This window comes from Felis catus, chromosome B2 (genome assembly GCF_018350175.1).
Source record: "Felis catus isolate Fca126 chromosome B2, F.catus_Fca126_mat1.0, whole genome shotgun sequence".
NCBI lineage: Eukaryota > Metazoa > Chordata > Mammalia > Carnivora > Felidae > Felis > Felis catus.
In genome coordinates this window covers 5,060,453-5,077,520 of record NC_058372.1, presented here as the reverse complement: position 1 = coordinate 5,077,520, position 17,068 = coordinate 5,060,453, and the positions used below count along the sequence as shown (strand labels likewise).

Below are 17,068 nucleotides of genomic sequence, written 5' to 3'. Positions count from 1 at the left end.
TCGCGTCACCCGCCCGGCGGGAAACGCGCTCCGCCCTCCGAGGGCGATGGGCGTGGCCACGCGGGGGGAGGGCGGGCGGTGGCAGGGGCGGGAGCGGATATAACAGCGCTTGCGCGCGCGGTCACAAGCGGGGTCGGAACCTCAGAGCGCGAGTCCCTGACGCCTTGGCAGCCGGAGCCCGCGACGCCGGACCCGGAGCGCACAGTGGGCGGGGAAGACGGAGATTTCTTCGCCCTGCTCGCCCTTGGTGTTTTGCGAACACATCGGGGCTCCCGGCTCTTGCAAGGTTCATTCTTGTGCGGTGCCCAGAAGCAGGAACGGTCCACGATGAACCGCTTGACACAGCACCTGCTGGAGCTGTTGAAGACGATGGGCAGTGGTCGCGGTTTTGATAGAGTTTTGGAAAAGGTATTGGAGTCAAAGCCTTGGCTTCTAACGGAAGTACGATGCTTGGGGCGGGTTGCGCTGAAAATTAGTAGCTCTCGCTAGATTCTGTTGGACGCCCCGGTAAATTCAGCAATGATGATTACTACTGTTATGGAGAGCCATTATGTGCTAGGTCAAGTGCATAGTTTATTTCATCTAAATGTACATAAATACAGGTCTTCATTGATTTCCGATTGGGCTACGTCCAGATAAACCCATTGTAAATTGAAAATATGGCACGTCTAAAGTGCATTCAGTATACCTAGCCTACATGGCTTACTTAGCCTAGCCTATTTTAAATTTGCTCAGATCACTTCTTAGCCTGCAGTTGGGCAAAACCGTCTAACACACAGCCTGTTTTGTGAGAAGTGTTGAATATCTTATGTAGTTTATTGAGCGCTGTACTGAAAGTGAAAAACGGAATGGTTGTATAGGTATAGAGTAATTTTAAGTATAGTTGCTTACCGTCCTGATGGAGGGCCTGACTGGGAGCTTCCTGCCACTGCCTAGCGTCAGGAGAGCATGGTCCTGCATGCATGTAGCTAGCCTGGGAAAAGATCGAAACTCGAAATTCGAAGTCGTCTCTATTGAGTGTGTATCGCTTTCACGCCATCGTAAAATTGAAAAATCCTAAGTCAAACCATCGTAAGTCGGGGACTGTTTGAATGATTATCACTTGTTCTGGAGACACAGTTGCTCGGTTTCAGAGCTAGAAAGGACTTTAAAGTTCAACCCTTGAACAAACAAATGCCTGTAGTGCTCTGGGGGGGAAAGTAATCTATATTTACCATGCACTTGCAGCCTAGAGCGTTTGATAGTAAAAACTTGCAGTCAGGGAGGAAGGACAAGTTCTGGTGGAGTGGCCCTACAGAGTTAGGCAGGCTAGCCCCTGTCCCCTTTGCCACATGAACAGACTAGCCCAGATTCCTAGTTCTCGCGGTGTAGAAATCCTGTTCCATAGGAGTCATTTATAAATAAGCATGAATAACAGAAGCCCTTGGTTATGTCAGATTTGCAAGACATTTAACAACCTAAGAACTTTTAGGTTTTTTTCTGAATATTTTAAAGCATGCATGCCTGTTTTCCTTCTGATTAGGAAAGAGTTTGGGGACATTTGGAAATAGGTCACTTAAAAGTGGAGTTTAAACACAGACCAACTGCATTCATTGGAAGAATGTGGTGCATTAGACCAAGGTCTTCCTCCTGGAAACAACACCTGGGCTGTATGTTCAACATGTAAATAACTTTCCCTAATTATCTGTAAGGGCTTTTGTGAAAAACATAGGAAATAATACTTAGGCAAATGTATTTAATGTTTTCAAATAGCAAACACGATAAAATAACAAACACAATACACGACTTTATAATTAACCCTTTGAGAGATCTCTTATGCAAAGAAAGAAGTATTGGACTCGGGGGGAAGTTTGAATTCCTTAAAAATTCTGGAGCCATTTTCATTGTTAACCTTTTGGATGTGTGTCCTCTCATGATAATCTTGTCATGGGTTGGATTTGCCTTTGAGTGTCTGATTAAAATTCTCTTAAACTTCGTGTGTGCCTGCCTGAGTCGGCACTGGTGGTAACTTGCCTTCCAAGAAGATATGCCTGTTCAACCAGATGTATAGAGTTTCTCAGATGTTGCAGTTTAAAGTTGGGTAGTGATACCAATTATTCTAGACCCAGCACTATCCAACAGAGATACAGTGCAAGATACAAGTGCAAGCCACATGCATAATTTTATATGTATAAAATTATAAAACAAAAAGAAATAAGTAACATTAATTTTAGTAATATATTTTAAGCAACTCATTATATCCAAGATAGTGTTTTAGTATGTTATCAATACAAAAGAGTATTATTTTGGGGGGACTTTATCTTTGAAGTCCAGTGTGAATTTTATACTCAGAGCACATCTCAATTCATACTGACGATGTCTCAAGTGCTCAATATGGAGTTGTGGATAGTGACTGTCATACTAACTGCACAGGTCAATACCATTGTAGGTGCTCTGTATTAAGTTGATCTAAAATAGGATTTGTGGTTGTTTGTTTTGTGTGGGCAGAGTTGCTAGGGCTAAAATATATATTTATGCAGGGGGCGCCTGGGTGGCTCAGTAGGTTAAGCGTCAGACTTCTCACGGTTTGTGAGTTGGAGCCCCGTGTTGGGCTCTGTGCTGACAGCTCAGAGCCTGGAGCCTGCTTCGGGTTCTGGGTCTCCCTCTCTCTCTGCCCTTCCCCTGCTCATGCTCCGTCTCTCTCCCCTCTCTCTCTCTCTCTCTCTCTCTCTCAAATAATTAACATTAAAAAAAAAACAAAAAACCCCGTCCAAATGTCAATAGTGCTGATGTCAAAAAACCTTTTTAATCACTCACTTTGTGCTGGGTTAAAACTAGATAAATTGCTACTCTCTCGTTCCAAGTTTGCACTGAACTTTGAACCGGTTGTTCAGATCAGACTTCCACATGTCTTGGTATGAGACAGAATGTGGTCTGTCTCTAAGTCTCTACTAACAATTATTTATATTCTCTTTGTTAAAATAACCAGTGTGTTTTCTGTTGCGTCCCTGGACCTTGGCTGACAAAAGTATTTTATGTCAAATAGTTGTCCCTTTGGTTAAATATGACACCAGAGATTTTTCAAGGCAAGGATGCTCATTCTTAAGCATTTAATGCAAACGCCTTGTTAAAACTAAATTGGAGTAAGGATGCATATGATCTTTCAGACACACCTGTGTGCTTCACTGCTTTTGCAAAGATGAAGAGGGATGATGTTTCTTAATATTAACAAGCGTGAGAAGCGGTGGTGCAGCATCAGTGCTCTCCGTCTGCCCCTTGCCCCGTTCCCACAGTGGCCCCACAGGTGTTCCATAGGAATCATTTATAAATAAGCATGAAAAACAGAAGCCCTGGGTTCTACCAGATTAGCTAACTACCCCAAAAAAGAGAAACACCTCATCCAAAGAGAGTTGCGTTTTTTTTTTCTTGATTATATGGTAAGAAAATTCTGTCCTAACCTTTGATTCTTTTAATGATTTTTTTAAAAGCCAATGAATTAAATAGAAGAACACTTGAAAATTTGGCTGATAATATGCCAAGGGGAGTTTTGGTTTTTGGACAGATATTGTACCCCAGCATATAGAATCTGCTTAAAGGATGGTGACTTTCTGTTCTTCCCAAAATGACCTATTGAAGAAAGCACCTTCCTATCAGTCCTGGTACAGATGTCAACCTCGTGCACGAGATCTTACATTGGAGCTTCTTTATTTTAGCCTGTTCTAAAAACAAAACCACCTCTGGTTTATTGATGTTTATAGATACCCACAAAACCTATCTTTTGTAAAATACTGATAGAGAAGAACCAACACTGAAAGTCCTGCTCTTGGTATAAGATCACTTTAAAATCAGTCGACAAACCGAGTACTGTGAGATGATGAAGAAATACTAACCACAGTTCCTTGCCTTCTAGGAGTTTATCATCCAGGAGAGGAGAAAAGTGGGATCTAGGGAAGTACCAGTCCCATCAAGTGTTCCCTGAGAAAAAAGAGTTCCATGAATAAAAAAGTTCAGGAAACATTGATGGTGGATCCCCCCACTTTTTTCAATGTATTTATTTTAATGTTTATTTTTGACAAGAGAGAACAAGCAGGGGAGGGGCAGAGAGTGAGGAGGACCAAGGATCTCAAGTGGGCTCTATGCTTGACAGGGATGAGCCTGGTGGGGGCTTGAACTCACCAACCATGAGATCATGACCCCAGCTGAAGTCGATGCTCAACCAACTGAGCCACCCAGGTGCCCCATATCCTCCCCTTTTAAAAAAAAAAATTGCAGCAAAATATACATGACGTAAAATTTGTCATCTTAGCCACTTTAAAGTGTACAATTCAGTATTAATTGCATTCACATTGTTGTGCAACCATTAACCATCATCGACCTAAATGTCTAACCATAGGGGAACTGGTGAAAGAAATCCCTTATAGCTCTATGTAAAGAAGGCACATTTTAAAAAATGACTTCTTATCATAGGAGCATGTCATTAAATGATGCGTATGACTTTATGAAATTAGAAATTGTTATATTTATTTACAATAATAGCATTTACTATGTGTCTGGCACTGTGCATTTCGCGAATTTAAACTCTTTATGGCAAGAGATACAATAAATGTCGAAATCCAGGGCACCTGAGTGGCTAGCTCAGGTGGTTAAGCATCTGACTCTTGATCTCGGTGTCATGGGTTCAAACCTGGTGTTGGGTTCCTGGCTGGGTGTAGAACCTCCTTTTAAAAAAAAAGAGCATTAAGGAATCTACTCCTGAAGTCATTGTTGCACTATATGGTAACTCACTTGGATGTAAATTAAAAAAAAGAATAAATAAATAAGTCAAAATACAACTATCTGGAAAAGAATTAAGAAAAGTAGTCAGCCAGTAAGCATGAAGGATTGTTCAGCAGCACCCATAACCTGGCTAATGGCAAACTTAAACCATGAGACACTGTGTTATTTTGCCCATCATATTGTAAAAAGAGCAATTACGAGGAATAATATGCATTCCTGAGGATGAATTCGGGAATGAGGCACTCTTACTCAGTGGTTTTGAAAAGTGATCTGGCAGATTGGTTAAAAATTTACATAACCTTTTTACCCAGCTACCTAATTCTGGTAATCTATCTTCCGCAAATAAAAGCATCTTTGTAATGGTAAAAAATATTCAAAGAACATATATCAAGCAATACTTTAATAAATCTAATATAGTCAAATACTAGGGAATCCCACAAAGCAATTAAAGAAGATTTCTGTGATAGGAGCTACAAGCATGACTATTCTACCAGGAAGAGAAAAATGAAAGTTGCAAAGCAATGCGTATCATGTGATCCCGCCTTTGTAATTTTATACAAAGAAAGGAAAACCTTCTATGTGCATATATGTTTGAACAAGTCTAGAGAATGATATTGCATGATAACATGGCACTGAAGGGGTGGGAGGTAGGAAAATGCATCTCTACACTGCTTATTCATATGAAATGATCGTTGCAGTTAAAAATCTAATAAAGAGGAGGAACGTGGCAATTTAGATGGCTCAGAGATAGAATTTAAGGAGTCAAGATACAATTAGTGAAATCATGGGCTCAAGTCAAGAGTTACTGATACCATAGGGAAAAGGGATTTGGCATCAGTTCAGAGCAACTCTACATATTTTGTGAAATTAAGAACTGTAGCAGGGGTGGGTGAATGGAGGACCAATTCAAGGGAAATGATTATACATGTCTGTGCGTGGAAGACAGTCAAGGTTTAGTGGCTCCACATACACCTGGAAATGAGATGCTGCTGAAATGTTCTACCACTTGTCCAAGTAGTCCTTTTATTCAAGTCCTCCAGTTCCTGAAGACCTCAGAAAGGTATCTGAGAGCTTTGATAAAAACTAAATGTATGCATTTTTGAAATGCAGCACAGAACACTTAAAAAAAAAAAGGTAGCCTAATTTTTATTCAACCACCCTGAGAATTGCAGGAATTTCTGGAATACAGAATACAGAGGGAACAGAGATGACTTAAACTTCTTTATTGCTGTTTGATTTGTGGTGTTGTCCTAGGACAAGTCCACTGTTGGCTGGGCCTGGCTCACCATATTTCCATTCCTGCAGGGCTTCCTACCTGTCCTCAGGTACTAGATTCTAAAGTAGATCACCTGCAAAAATTCTACACAAGTCTGTGTTTTTCCCCTTGAGAGGAGATCTGAAGACATGTATAGACCCTGCCCCAGTCCTCAGTGTGTTGGGGTCCTTCTCTATTAGCCCCTCTTTTCCAGATTCAAGGCAGCAGAGAACCTGTATATGAGAGAAATCTTACCAATGTGATTAATATACCATAGAGGCTTCACAGAATCCACCTTTATAGGTATTCTAGAAGGATTCAATAAAGCCTGCCATTTACCAGCCATTGAGAAACAATAGTGATGGTTTATGTTTCTTCACAAGCATGTCTGTCACCACTGTCACCACTCCAATGAACAAGAGTAGAATGTCACTTCATCTGGTCAACTCTTATGGGAATATTTTGTTAAATTCCTCTTAGCTCTTCCCTTGGGCTTTGTTTGCCTCCCATGGCACTCACTTGCTAACTTTTGTATTTTTGGCCGTCTCTTACATCCTCTACTAGTTATCTCTCCAAGGACTAGGACAGCATCTTATTTTTGGATCCTCTGCCCTTGAGCCAGTCGGCCCCCCATTTCTACTCTTCAGAGTCTTTTTCAAGTGGCAACCACCTCTGTTCTTGAAAAGCTTTCCTTGGCATCCCCAACTGTCTTTGTCCGACCCTGCTGAATACCTTGGCTAACTGTTATTATCAGACTTACTGTATATTAGTGAAAATACCTATTTTTCTGTCTTCCCTCCCCACGTCAAGAGCACTCTTTGGGAGCAAACCCCTAGTAGATGCTTAATGAGCATTTGTCAGTGCCTAGTGGAAGGTGACCGCCTGGCACACGGAAGATATTCCCGATAGTCTGTTCAGTCGGTTGCTGTGCCAGTAAATGTTGGGCATACTGTTACAGAATGCTCCTGTAGTTGGCCTTCAGATTCTAATGTATTCACTCACTCAACAAACACTTGCATGCCTACTACGTGCCAGGCACCATTCAAGTCACCAGGAATATAGAGGTGAAGAAAACTGACAAAAATATCCTCCCACGTATGGAACATACATTTTAGTGTGGTCAATTCAACACTAAACAGAATAAGTCAGTCAAATATATAGTATGTTAGATGGTGGTAAGTACTATAAAAAAAATATAAAGCAGGGACCAATGATAAAGAGTATTGGGACAGGAAAGCTTATTTTTTCCCTACAACGTGTATTCCTGTGGGGTTCTGTTATGGAGAGTTCAGTTTTAACTCATGTCATCTGGGAAGATGTCGCCGAAATAGCGGCACTTTAGTAAAGACCTGAGCAGGTTATGGACACTCAAAGGGGAAGAGTGTTCCCGGCAGAAAGGCAAACGTAAAAGCTCAGAGACTTAAAACACTGTGTTTGCAGTATTTCGGGAGGAATCCCAAGCGGACAAGGTGGAGAGGAGATATCGGATGGCTTAGTAGGTGGCTGTCACCTTGAAGGGCTTGAACGAAAGAGGGACAGAATTTTGAAAAGAGCGTTCTTGTTGGTAGTGAGAGAGCAGACATAAGGCAGGCAAGGGCAGAGGCAGGAAGGTGAGCCTGGGGACAGCTGTAAGAACTGGGCAGAGGTGGTGGCTTGGACCAGAGCAGAGGGTGAGGAGTGGTGAATTCTGGCCCCTCTGAAGGTCGAGCAGACAGGACTTGTGGGCTCAAGTCAAGAGTTACTGATACGGTAGGGGAAAAGGATTTGGCATCAATGGGTAGTCTGGATTTTGCTGATGGATAGAGGAGAGAGAGAGAGAGGAGGGAGGACTCTGGGGCTGGGGGCAGCTCCACACAGTAGGCTGTTTGCCCTGCAAAGACTTTATCCAGCTGAGATTGCCCGTGGCCGGGGGCTGGTACTTCTACAGATACGTACACAGGATCTGCTCAGGAAGGAGCCCAACTGCAGGATATAAGACACAGGATCTCATGGGATCATATTCACCTTCAGAAAGGCACCTGGTTATTCAGTTTGTTCAAGCCCCTTAAGTGAAGCACAGTTTAAGTCCTAACTGCAAGAAGAAAAGCAAGCAGGCCGGAGTCCTCTTTAGTAATATAACAGGTATTTTGAGTACTCTGAGCCTGATTGGTTTACCTACAAATTTTATTTCATCCTCCTGGCAATGCTGTGACTGTCATCCCCGTTTTATACATGAGAAGGTCGAAGCTTACCTTTTCTAAGCCCTTACGGCTAGTAATTGGGATCTTAACCCACGTATCTGCCCCAAAGCCCATGCCATTAACTCTATTTTAGTGCCTAACTTTAGAGAACCTGTCCTCTAACCTTCTGAGGGAAACTGAAAGCCAGTGTGGCGTTTGGTGGTCTCATGAGGCCGGATGATAAGATGACCCTAAGACTCGGGTGGGCGGTGCAGAGTAAGAGCCAGCAAAGGGACTGTGGCACTCCACAGAGGAGGAGGAGGAAACCCAGGAGAAGGTGGACGTGGGAGTTCAGGAAAGGCCAGGAAAAGGTTTGGATGTTTCGACATGCCGAGTGGTCAGGTAAACAAAGGCCTGAAAAATATCCACTGAATTTAGTCATGAGGTCATTCAGTGAATGAGTTTAGTAATTGGAAAATTCTAAGTTCCAATCGGGCGATTTTAAGAAAAATCCATGTGAAACTATACAAACCAACTTGGGGTTTCACAGTTGTGTTCGGGTCCCAACTTTACCAAGGATGAGAACTGAAATGTCTTGATCCCCCATGATACGCCGGGCCGTGTTCCAATTGCTTAATTTGAATGTTACCCTGCTCTTGACCACAGTTAAGGATCTTGTCTCAGCCTGGCTCCAGAGCTGATGCTCTTGCCTATTGATCTAAAGCCACCCGTGCGATTAAACCGCTAAGACACACATTATAAAACCCAAGTGCTGGGCGGCTACAGCACATGGTTGAGCCACAGTACTTCTGTAGCACATGCCCTCTTAGGGGCCCTTTCCGGAACTGGCCTGTTTGCCGCTGTGCCTCCCGCCTTCTTGCTCTTCCCTCCTTTCCTGCTTTTATGAAGGTACATTTATACGTTGTCCTCAGACACTTCCTTCTGGTATCTGCACTGCGTCACATACGAAATCAGCAATGTCTGTCATCAGGACAACTTGCTTGAAAACAACCTCTTTCACAAATACATAAACTTCTCATTCACTGACCTCCTCGGTTCTCGGTGCTTTTGTGTGTTAAGCGCAGTCTTTCGTATTCAGCGTCCTTCCGTGGCTGACTCGCGTGGTTACATACACAGATTTTCTCAGGCCACGTGCCACGCTCCTTTAGGCCCGTGGCAGACACCCTCCCTGAGCCAGAGAACACACACGTCTTCATTCATTAGCAGAGGCAGGGTGGTGAGCGGCACAGCGATCACCAGCGGTCACAGTGATGACTGTGGACCAGGACCAGGACCAGGACCAGGATGACCGGAAACGTCAAGGCCTAAGGAGAACTCTGGGGTCCGCACGGAGCTTCCTGTTGGGGGCCATCTCCTTCGTGCTGATTATCAGGCATTCCTTCTCACTGTCTTTCCTGGAAAGGTAAGGGAGGAACGGGGAGACGGTTATCGGCGATGGAATCGGAGCCTGGGTGTGCGGGGTGAGGAAGGAGGGTGCCGTGGCGGCAGGAGCCATGGGAACTCGTGTGAACACGTGAGGAACCGAGGAGAGGCAGTCCGCTGCAGGCCGTGCAGAAAAGGGACAGGTGATCGTATGTGTGCACACATACGTAATTTTTCCTATACACCGAGGAGCCCACGTGTTGGACTGGGCTGAGCCATAAAGGTTCTTGCCATCGTACCGCGGTGGCCCAGAGAATGGAATGTGGGTGCTTCTCAGCATTGTTGGTTTCAGCCCCGCTGCATCGTAACAGGCGTGGCAGCTATCCTTCCGCGTGACACCCGACGCATCAGGACCCGGTTGCCCGCAGCAGTCCAGGTGAGCCGTGAAGGGAGGTGATTCTGCAGAGGAGTTAAACCTGAGATGTGAGAGGCCGATGAAAACAACAGGACCCACTTCAGAGATCTGGGTGCGGGTGGAAACAATGCGTGCAGCGTCGCGGAGTGTGGTCTTGAACCCAAAGTTAGCCGTAGTTAATAACCAAACAAACAAGCATGTCCCCTATAACCCGTATCTTGACTGAGACCAAGATCATTCATGCTCTCTTTTTTTAACAGGATTCTCCTCATACCCCCCTTCCTCATCAGAGAGAGGTTAGCTCTCCGTGGGCCTCTTCCCCAACAAGACTATTGATTAGCTTTGGGGGCTGGCTCCGACATCGGTGCCTTTGTTAGCTTCTAGTGGCTTAATTCCTTTATTTTACCCAGGGAGACGACAGAGGGCGACACATAAAAGCATTTCTTTTGCAGGATCAGGCTGACGGGAACAAAATTCTCTCCACTCCAATGTGTATTTTAAACTACTTGTGTGTACCACTGTGTCCTTTGGCCTTTCAAGTTGGGGGAAAGAAAAACAGTCAAAAACTGTATTCTGCAGTAGAAAGTCAAGCTGACATTTGCATGGCCTCCTGTCCCCCCCACCGAAGTCAAATAATCTCTAACTGATTTCTACTCAACACGCGAGGCCTTCACATGGCACCCAACTGCCTTCAGTTCTCTTCCCTGAACTGTCTGGCTTGTTCTCCATCTTCACTTGGCTCACTCCTCCCTGTCCCTCAGGAGGCCTTTCCTAATGTCTGTTCTCTAAAAACATACTCCATTAAAGTTAGATGCCCTTCAAGCAACCTGTACTCTCTTCTCCAGGAACCCTCCCACTGCAGTGGTCTGCGTACGGGTCTCTTCCTTTAGGTTGCGAACCCCTTACGAGGAGGGATTTGATTTCATTTGTCTTTACGTTGTCAGTGCTTAACATACTCGTGTAAATGCCCGAATGAGGGCAGTTTACACGTTGGTCCTGTTCCATGTGTAGTTTACGAGGACATCTTGTGGCTACATCATTTATCGTGTGGATAGACTTGATCCTGTCTAACATTATTTGCCATTGACTTACCTGTTATGCAAAACATGACATGATACTGTTTAGGATGGTTTATATTGTGTGGCTGTGTTTGTTTTACCTCAGGGCCTAGTTCTCCAGGGGAAAAACAACAGCAAAATCACTAAAGTTGTGGTTTGTGAAACTCCAAAGCGTCTTCCTGGTGGGAGCTGTTAAAGGCCACTGCAAATCCAGAGACATTATAGTGTCTAGGGAGACTTGAAGATAGACAGACCTAGATCTAAATTTCAGGTCTGTCCCATCACGGGTGACCCCAACAACAAACCACCATGAACTTCAGTTACCTGCTTAAAGGAGCAGTGGAAACTACCCCTTCCTTATTACATAGTATTTAAGTGTTTGCCACAGAGCCTAGCATAGGAAAATGCTCAGTTAAGATAGCGGTTATCTAGAACCTAATCATTTAATGCTCAAGACACCCCACACCCCCAAATACAACAGATACACCAAATACTCATCTGTATTCTGCCTGAACACCTCTAGCAACAGCAAAAATGACCATTGCTAAATGTAGCACATCCCATTCACAGCTCAGTTCCAATTTCTCAATCTTACGCTATGACGTTTTTCCTAGTAAATTAAGTAGGATATAAAAAACATATTTCTATTATTTTTCCAAAAGCCTTTTTTTTTTAATTTTTTGAGAGCGTGCACGTGAGTGGGGGGGGGGGGCAGTGGGCAGAGAGTGGGCAGTGGGCAGAGTGGGAGGGGAGGGCAGGGGACAGAGGATCCAAAGCAGGCTCTGTGCTGACAGTAGAGAGCCCCATATGGGGCTTAACTCACAAACCATGAGATCATGACCTGGGCTGAAGCCAGATGCTCAACCAACTGAGCCACCCCAGGGTCCCCAAAACTTTCCTTTTTAAAGATTTTGATATAAAAATTGTAATTTATTATTTCCCTTTTTATCTTTTATGTACTTATTTTTCTTTATAATACCATAAATGGGGCAGGATCTTAAAAGCAGTTTAACTTCTGGATTCTGTGAAACTTTGTATATTAAAATGGGTTTATGGTATAAGTTTGTGAATTCTAGACACTCACTGAATTACTGAATTTCTTCCAGTCTATTCAAATTATTTTAAACTATTCATTACAAAGTCATTATAAAAATTACTCTCTGCAAAAACTAGGGAACGTCCAAATGAAACCTATCATGGGTTAACAGATCACAGGGACCAGCTAGCTTTCTTGGTCTAAAATTCTATGGAGACATTGAGATGTCAGGTTGTAATACATAAGGCTGGAAAGCTTAGAATATTTGATTTCTGCAGTGAAGATTAACAAAAACTACTGTCTTTTCCTTAAATATTCCTTTTTCTTTAAAAATAATTTATATATGAGGGGCACCTGGGTGGCTCAGTCGGTTAAGCGTCTCTGATTTCAGCTCAGGTCATCTTATGTTTTGTGGATTCGAGCCCCACGTCGGGCTTTGTGCTGACAGCTCAGAGCCTGGAGCCTGCTTCAGGTTCTGTCTGTGTCTCCCTCTCTTTCTCTGCCTCTCCCCTGCTCATGCTCTGCCTCTCTCTCTCTCTCTCTCTCAAAAATAAGCAAACGTTAAAAAAGATTAAGACAATTTATATTTGGGGTAATTTCTATCAGAGAGAGATTGGCAACTTATTTGAATTTCTGCCCGTTTTGGGGTGACTTAGTTTAAGATTTTAAGTAATCTCTACACCCAGTGTGGGGCTCAAACTTACAACCCCGAGATCAAGAGTCGCACGCTCCACCAACTGAGCCAGTCACAAGGCCCTGGGGTGACTCAGTTTAATTGGACGATAATTCTTGATGGGCTGTTTGGGCTTTCCTAATACCAAAGCATGTTCAAACTTCTTTTTTTCTTTTACACTTAGATGACTCTGGTCTCTGCTACCCCTGGGAAACTGATTTGTGAAATGAGAGTAGAAGACGACCATACCAATAAGTACGGCACTCTGCATGGTGGCATGATAGCCACCTTAGTGGATAACGTATCAACATTGGCTCTGATATCCACAGAAAGGGGAGCACCAGGAGTCAGTGTCGATATGAACATAACGTATGTATCCAAACTGTACTACAAATACCTTTTTATAATGTGAAAACTCATTTCAAACAATGAGACTACGTACAATTGTAACATGAATAAAACTAGAGGTGCCCCGAGCTGATCATGCTTAAGGGCAAGTATAGATGTGCCCAGAATATCCCAGAGCCTTAGAATCTAGAATTGGAGCAACTGATTTCCAAATGCAGTATGTATGTATCCGGAGGAAAGGGGTAATGACCTAAACATTCAAAGAAGCAAACATTTGGCTTCTGTTATGTATACTGGTTGGGAAAAAAACTCCCGGCTTGTAACCATTGCACAAAGTCCTGAAAAGTGCCACCTGTACAAAGGTCTTAGGAGGGTTGTATTGAGTGCATATAGAGAAAAGCCTGAATAAAAGTCAGAGTTGGATAAACCTTCATAAAGTATCCATCGCCATTGCCTTGTAACAGAGTGAACACAAAATGGCCAGTTTTGCAATCCTGTATCTCTCCCTGCAGCTGCCACCAGGCTCCATGGGTATAAACTGTGTGGTCAGGAAGCAGCACCCCAGATGTCAGGCTGTCACTCACTCTGGTGAAAATGCCTGCAGGGGTCAGATGTTTCCAAATGTAAAAGATCTAGTTCCAGTTTTAACCAGTACTGGTGCCAGTCCGGTCACTAGAATGCAGGGCATGGGGGTTTTGTTTCAGTATGACTGCTTTTTCCACCTACACAACGGAAGAATGATTTTTACTGGGGGCACCCGAAAGCCAATGTTATGCAACATGAGGGCAGTGGAAGTAACGTTATCAGATTTGTAGACAATCTAAATCTTTTAATAGGCTCACTTCAGAAAATTCAGCCCGCGTCTACTGTGGAAATAAATGGAGGGTGCCATTCACAGGTCACAGGACAAGGGCAAACGGTTTTGAAATTAAGATCCAAGGAAAGAACAGTTTCCGTTCATTGTACTGCCGAGCAGGCTGGGCGGTCCTTACCTTACTCCGTGAGTGGGGGTGGGACCCGCTGATGATTCTACTTGGCCTTGGGTGCCTCTGCCCAGAGCACGGATGCCCCAACCTGGCACCTCGGGATCTTGTGAGATCCTACTGCTGCTATCGTCAGCCTAAAGATTCTTTAGTAAGTCAGACAGCTTCCATCAAGAACTGCCGGAGCTTCAAAAACTGACCCACCTGAGCAGAAAGAGTCTCAAAGGTTTACTGTCGATATTTCATAAAGAAACAACAACTTATGAATATATACGGCTCATCACCAGCATTCTAAGGAGCTCGCATTAATTAATTCCTTATAGTTCTCACCTTAGATCGTTTCAAGTGCCGTAAAGTGCAGAATTTACTCAAGTGCAGTTGAGTGAATTCTAAATATTGATAGAAGATAGAGTAGGCCCCTCTTACCCATGGGGATATGTTCCAAGACCCCCAGTGGGTGCCTGAATCCACAGGTGGTACCGAACCCTATACATACATACGTGTGATAAAATTTACTTATAAACTACACACAGTAAGATTAACAAGGATAACGATAATATACAACAAGTGTGATATATTATGTGAACGTGGTCTCTCAAACTACCTTCTTGTACTGTACTCACCATTCTAGTGAGGATGGGAGAGGATGAGACACCCAGAGCAGCAGACGCAGTGAGGGAAAGACGTAGGCAGGGACGCAGCATTAGGCCACTGTTGACCTTCTGACAGATCAGGAGGATCATCTAATGCTTTATGGACCACAGGTCACCCAAGCTATGGAAAGTCAAACTGCAGGTAAGGGGGAACCTACTGTGTAGACAGACACCAGGAACACTTCACCCAGGATGTTCCCAAATAAAGATGAAAGAGGAAACTTGAAGAAGGGGGGGGAGGGGGCTTCTCATATTTATGGGAAAAGAAACTCGTGGGGATATGAAATGGGGAAGATGAACTTGGTCAAGACCAGCCATTCAAATCTGATAGGACAGAAAGCTTACGGATACCATTCTTAAACTCTTGTAGAAAGAAAATAAGCAACATCTAAGGGACGCACACAACTTCCCGTTTTAAAAAATGTTAAGGTGCGCCTGAGTGGCTCAGTTGGTTGAGCATCCAGCTTCAGCTCAGGTCACGATCTCAGTCTGTGAGTTCTGCTGTCAGAGCAGAGCCCACCTCGGATCCTCTGCGCCCCTCTCTGCCCCTCCCCTGCTCATGTGCCTGCGTTTGCTCTTTCAAAAATAAATACAGAATTTTTTATTAAAAGACAAATTTTTTTTAACATTTATTTTTGAGACAGAGCATGAACAGGGGAGGGTCAGAGAAAGAGGGAGACACAGAATCTGAAACAGGCTCCAGGCTCAGCTGTCAGCACAGAGCCCGACGCGGGGCTCGAACCCACGGACCGCAAGATCATGACCTGAGCCGAAGTCAGATGCATAACCCACTGAGCCACCCAGGTGCCCCAATAAATACAGAATTTTAATAAAAAATTATTTGCTGTTAACTATATTTGTTTCCCTTCAAGGTACATGGCACCGGCTAAAATAGGAGAAGATATAGTGATAACAGCCCATATTCTGAAGGAAGGAAAAACACTTGCATTTACCTCCGTGGATGTGACGAAGAAGGCCACGGGAAAATTAATAGCACAAGGCAGACACACAAAACACCTGGGAAACCAGAACACCACCGCCTAAAGAAATCCAACAGCGAACACCAAGTGTAAATTTGACTTGAACAGATGTAACTTTCAAAATAAATTAACACAACCAGAAGTAGTGAAGAAATCTTTTCTTTGGAGAAAATGACAGTGAGTGAGATGCTTTTCATCTTAAACCTCTTCAGTCTGTAATCTATGTATGATAATTGGGTGAAAACATTCTTAGCTGAAAGGGTCTCTGAAAACTTAGGTAAAGCAAAGAAGCTAGCAAGGACATTTTGAAATGAGATTACTTTTTTTTTTTTAATGTTTATTCATTTTTGAGAGGCAGAGACAGAGCATGAGTGGGGGAGGGGCAGAGAGAGAGGGAGACACAGAATCCAAAGCAGGCTCCAGGCTCTGAGCTGTCAGCACAAAGCCTGGCACGGGGCTTGAACTCAGACTGCGAGATCGTGACCTATGCTGAAGTCGGACACTCAACTGACTGAGCCACCCACGCATCCCGAAATGAGATTACTTTTAAACTAAAGTCCAATACTAAGCTATTTTAAGCACTTAGGGAAATATAAATGCTTAATCTGTGAATTTATGTCCTTCTCAGCTCTTAAAATAACTGCTACATTTTTTTAAAACCCAATTTCAAGATTTTGGAACTTCAAAATTAATGAAACATAGCTCATATTGGAAAATAAAATAGATTGAGCCGTATAGCCTAAAATAGTCCTCAATGAAGTCTGAGGCAAAGCACATTAGTGACATAGGAAATAGTCCGATGGATGTGCTGTTTTTTCTCTGATGGAGAATTTATTGAGGTGCCTGGGTGACTCAGTCGAGCGTCCAACTCTTGATTTCGGCTCAGGTCAGGATCTTGTGGTTCATGAGTTTGAGCCCTGCTTTGGGCTTCAAGCTGATGGTGCAGAGCCTGCTTGGGATTCTCTGCCCCTGTCTCCCCCCACGCCCCCCCTCTACCCTTCCCCCGACTCTCTCAAAATAAACTTAAAAAAAAAAGGAAAAGAATTTATCATAGGACTGGCATATTTTGTACTAAGGGCGGGGAGAAAAACATACTATTACCCCTTTTCTAGTACCTAGAATAAAACCATGCAGATCACAAAACGGGATCAGAAAGATTAAATCACAAATCACTTAGTCCATTTCTCAAGTTCTGTTGAACGTGGCATTCTTAGTATTTCATTTTTGCATTATGGGGTCTTCTGAACATTTCATTAACTAAACACCAAAAAGAAAGGAAGCAACTTTAAATAATTTGGAAACACTATCAGCAGTTAAAGGCTGAGTATTCTTTGCTTGTTTAGGAATACGTGCTTGATCTGTGCTCAACA

General features: G+C 43.5%; 1 protein-coding gene and 2 long non-coding RNA genes across 3 annotated transcripts; 2 read left to right on the top strand and 1 right to left on the bottom strand.

Moving 5' to 3' along the window:
* The first annotated feature begins 56 nt into the window (after positions 1 to 56).
* On the top strand, positions 57 to 15,840 carry ACOT13 (acyl-CoA thioesterase 13). The gene is made up of 3 exons (XM_006931407.5): positions 57 to 408; positions 12,919 to 13,103; positions 15,591 to 15,840. The coding sequence occupies exons 1-3, from the start codon at positions 328 to 330 to the stop codon at positions 15,760 to 15,762; spliced, it is 438 nt and encodes a 145-aa protein (XP_006931469.1). The 5' UTR covers positions 57 to 327; the 3' UTR covers positions 15,763 to 15,840.
* On the bottom strand, positions 4,475 to 9,342 carry LOC123385274. Its single transcript, XR_006597490.1, has 2 exons — positions 9,218 to 9,342; positions 4,475 to 4,697 (listed from the first exon to the last, which is right to left on the bottom strand). It is a non-coding gene; the product is annotated as an uncharacterized LOC123385274 (long non-coding RNA).
* On the top strand, positions 9,459 to 10,945 carry LOC123385275. The gene is made up of 2 exons (XR_006597491.1): positions 9,459 to 9,592; positions 9,905 to 10,945. It is a non-coding gene; the product is annotated as an uncharacterized LOC123385275 (long non-coding RNA).
* Positions 15,841 to 17,068: the final 1,228 nt, after the last annotated feature.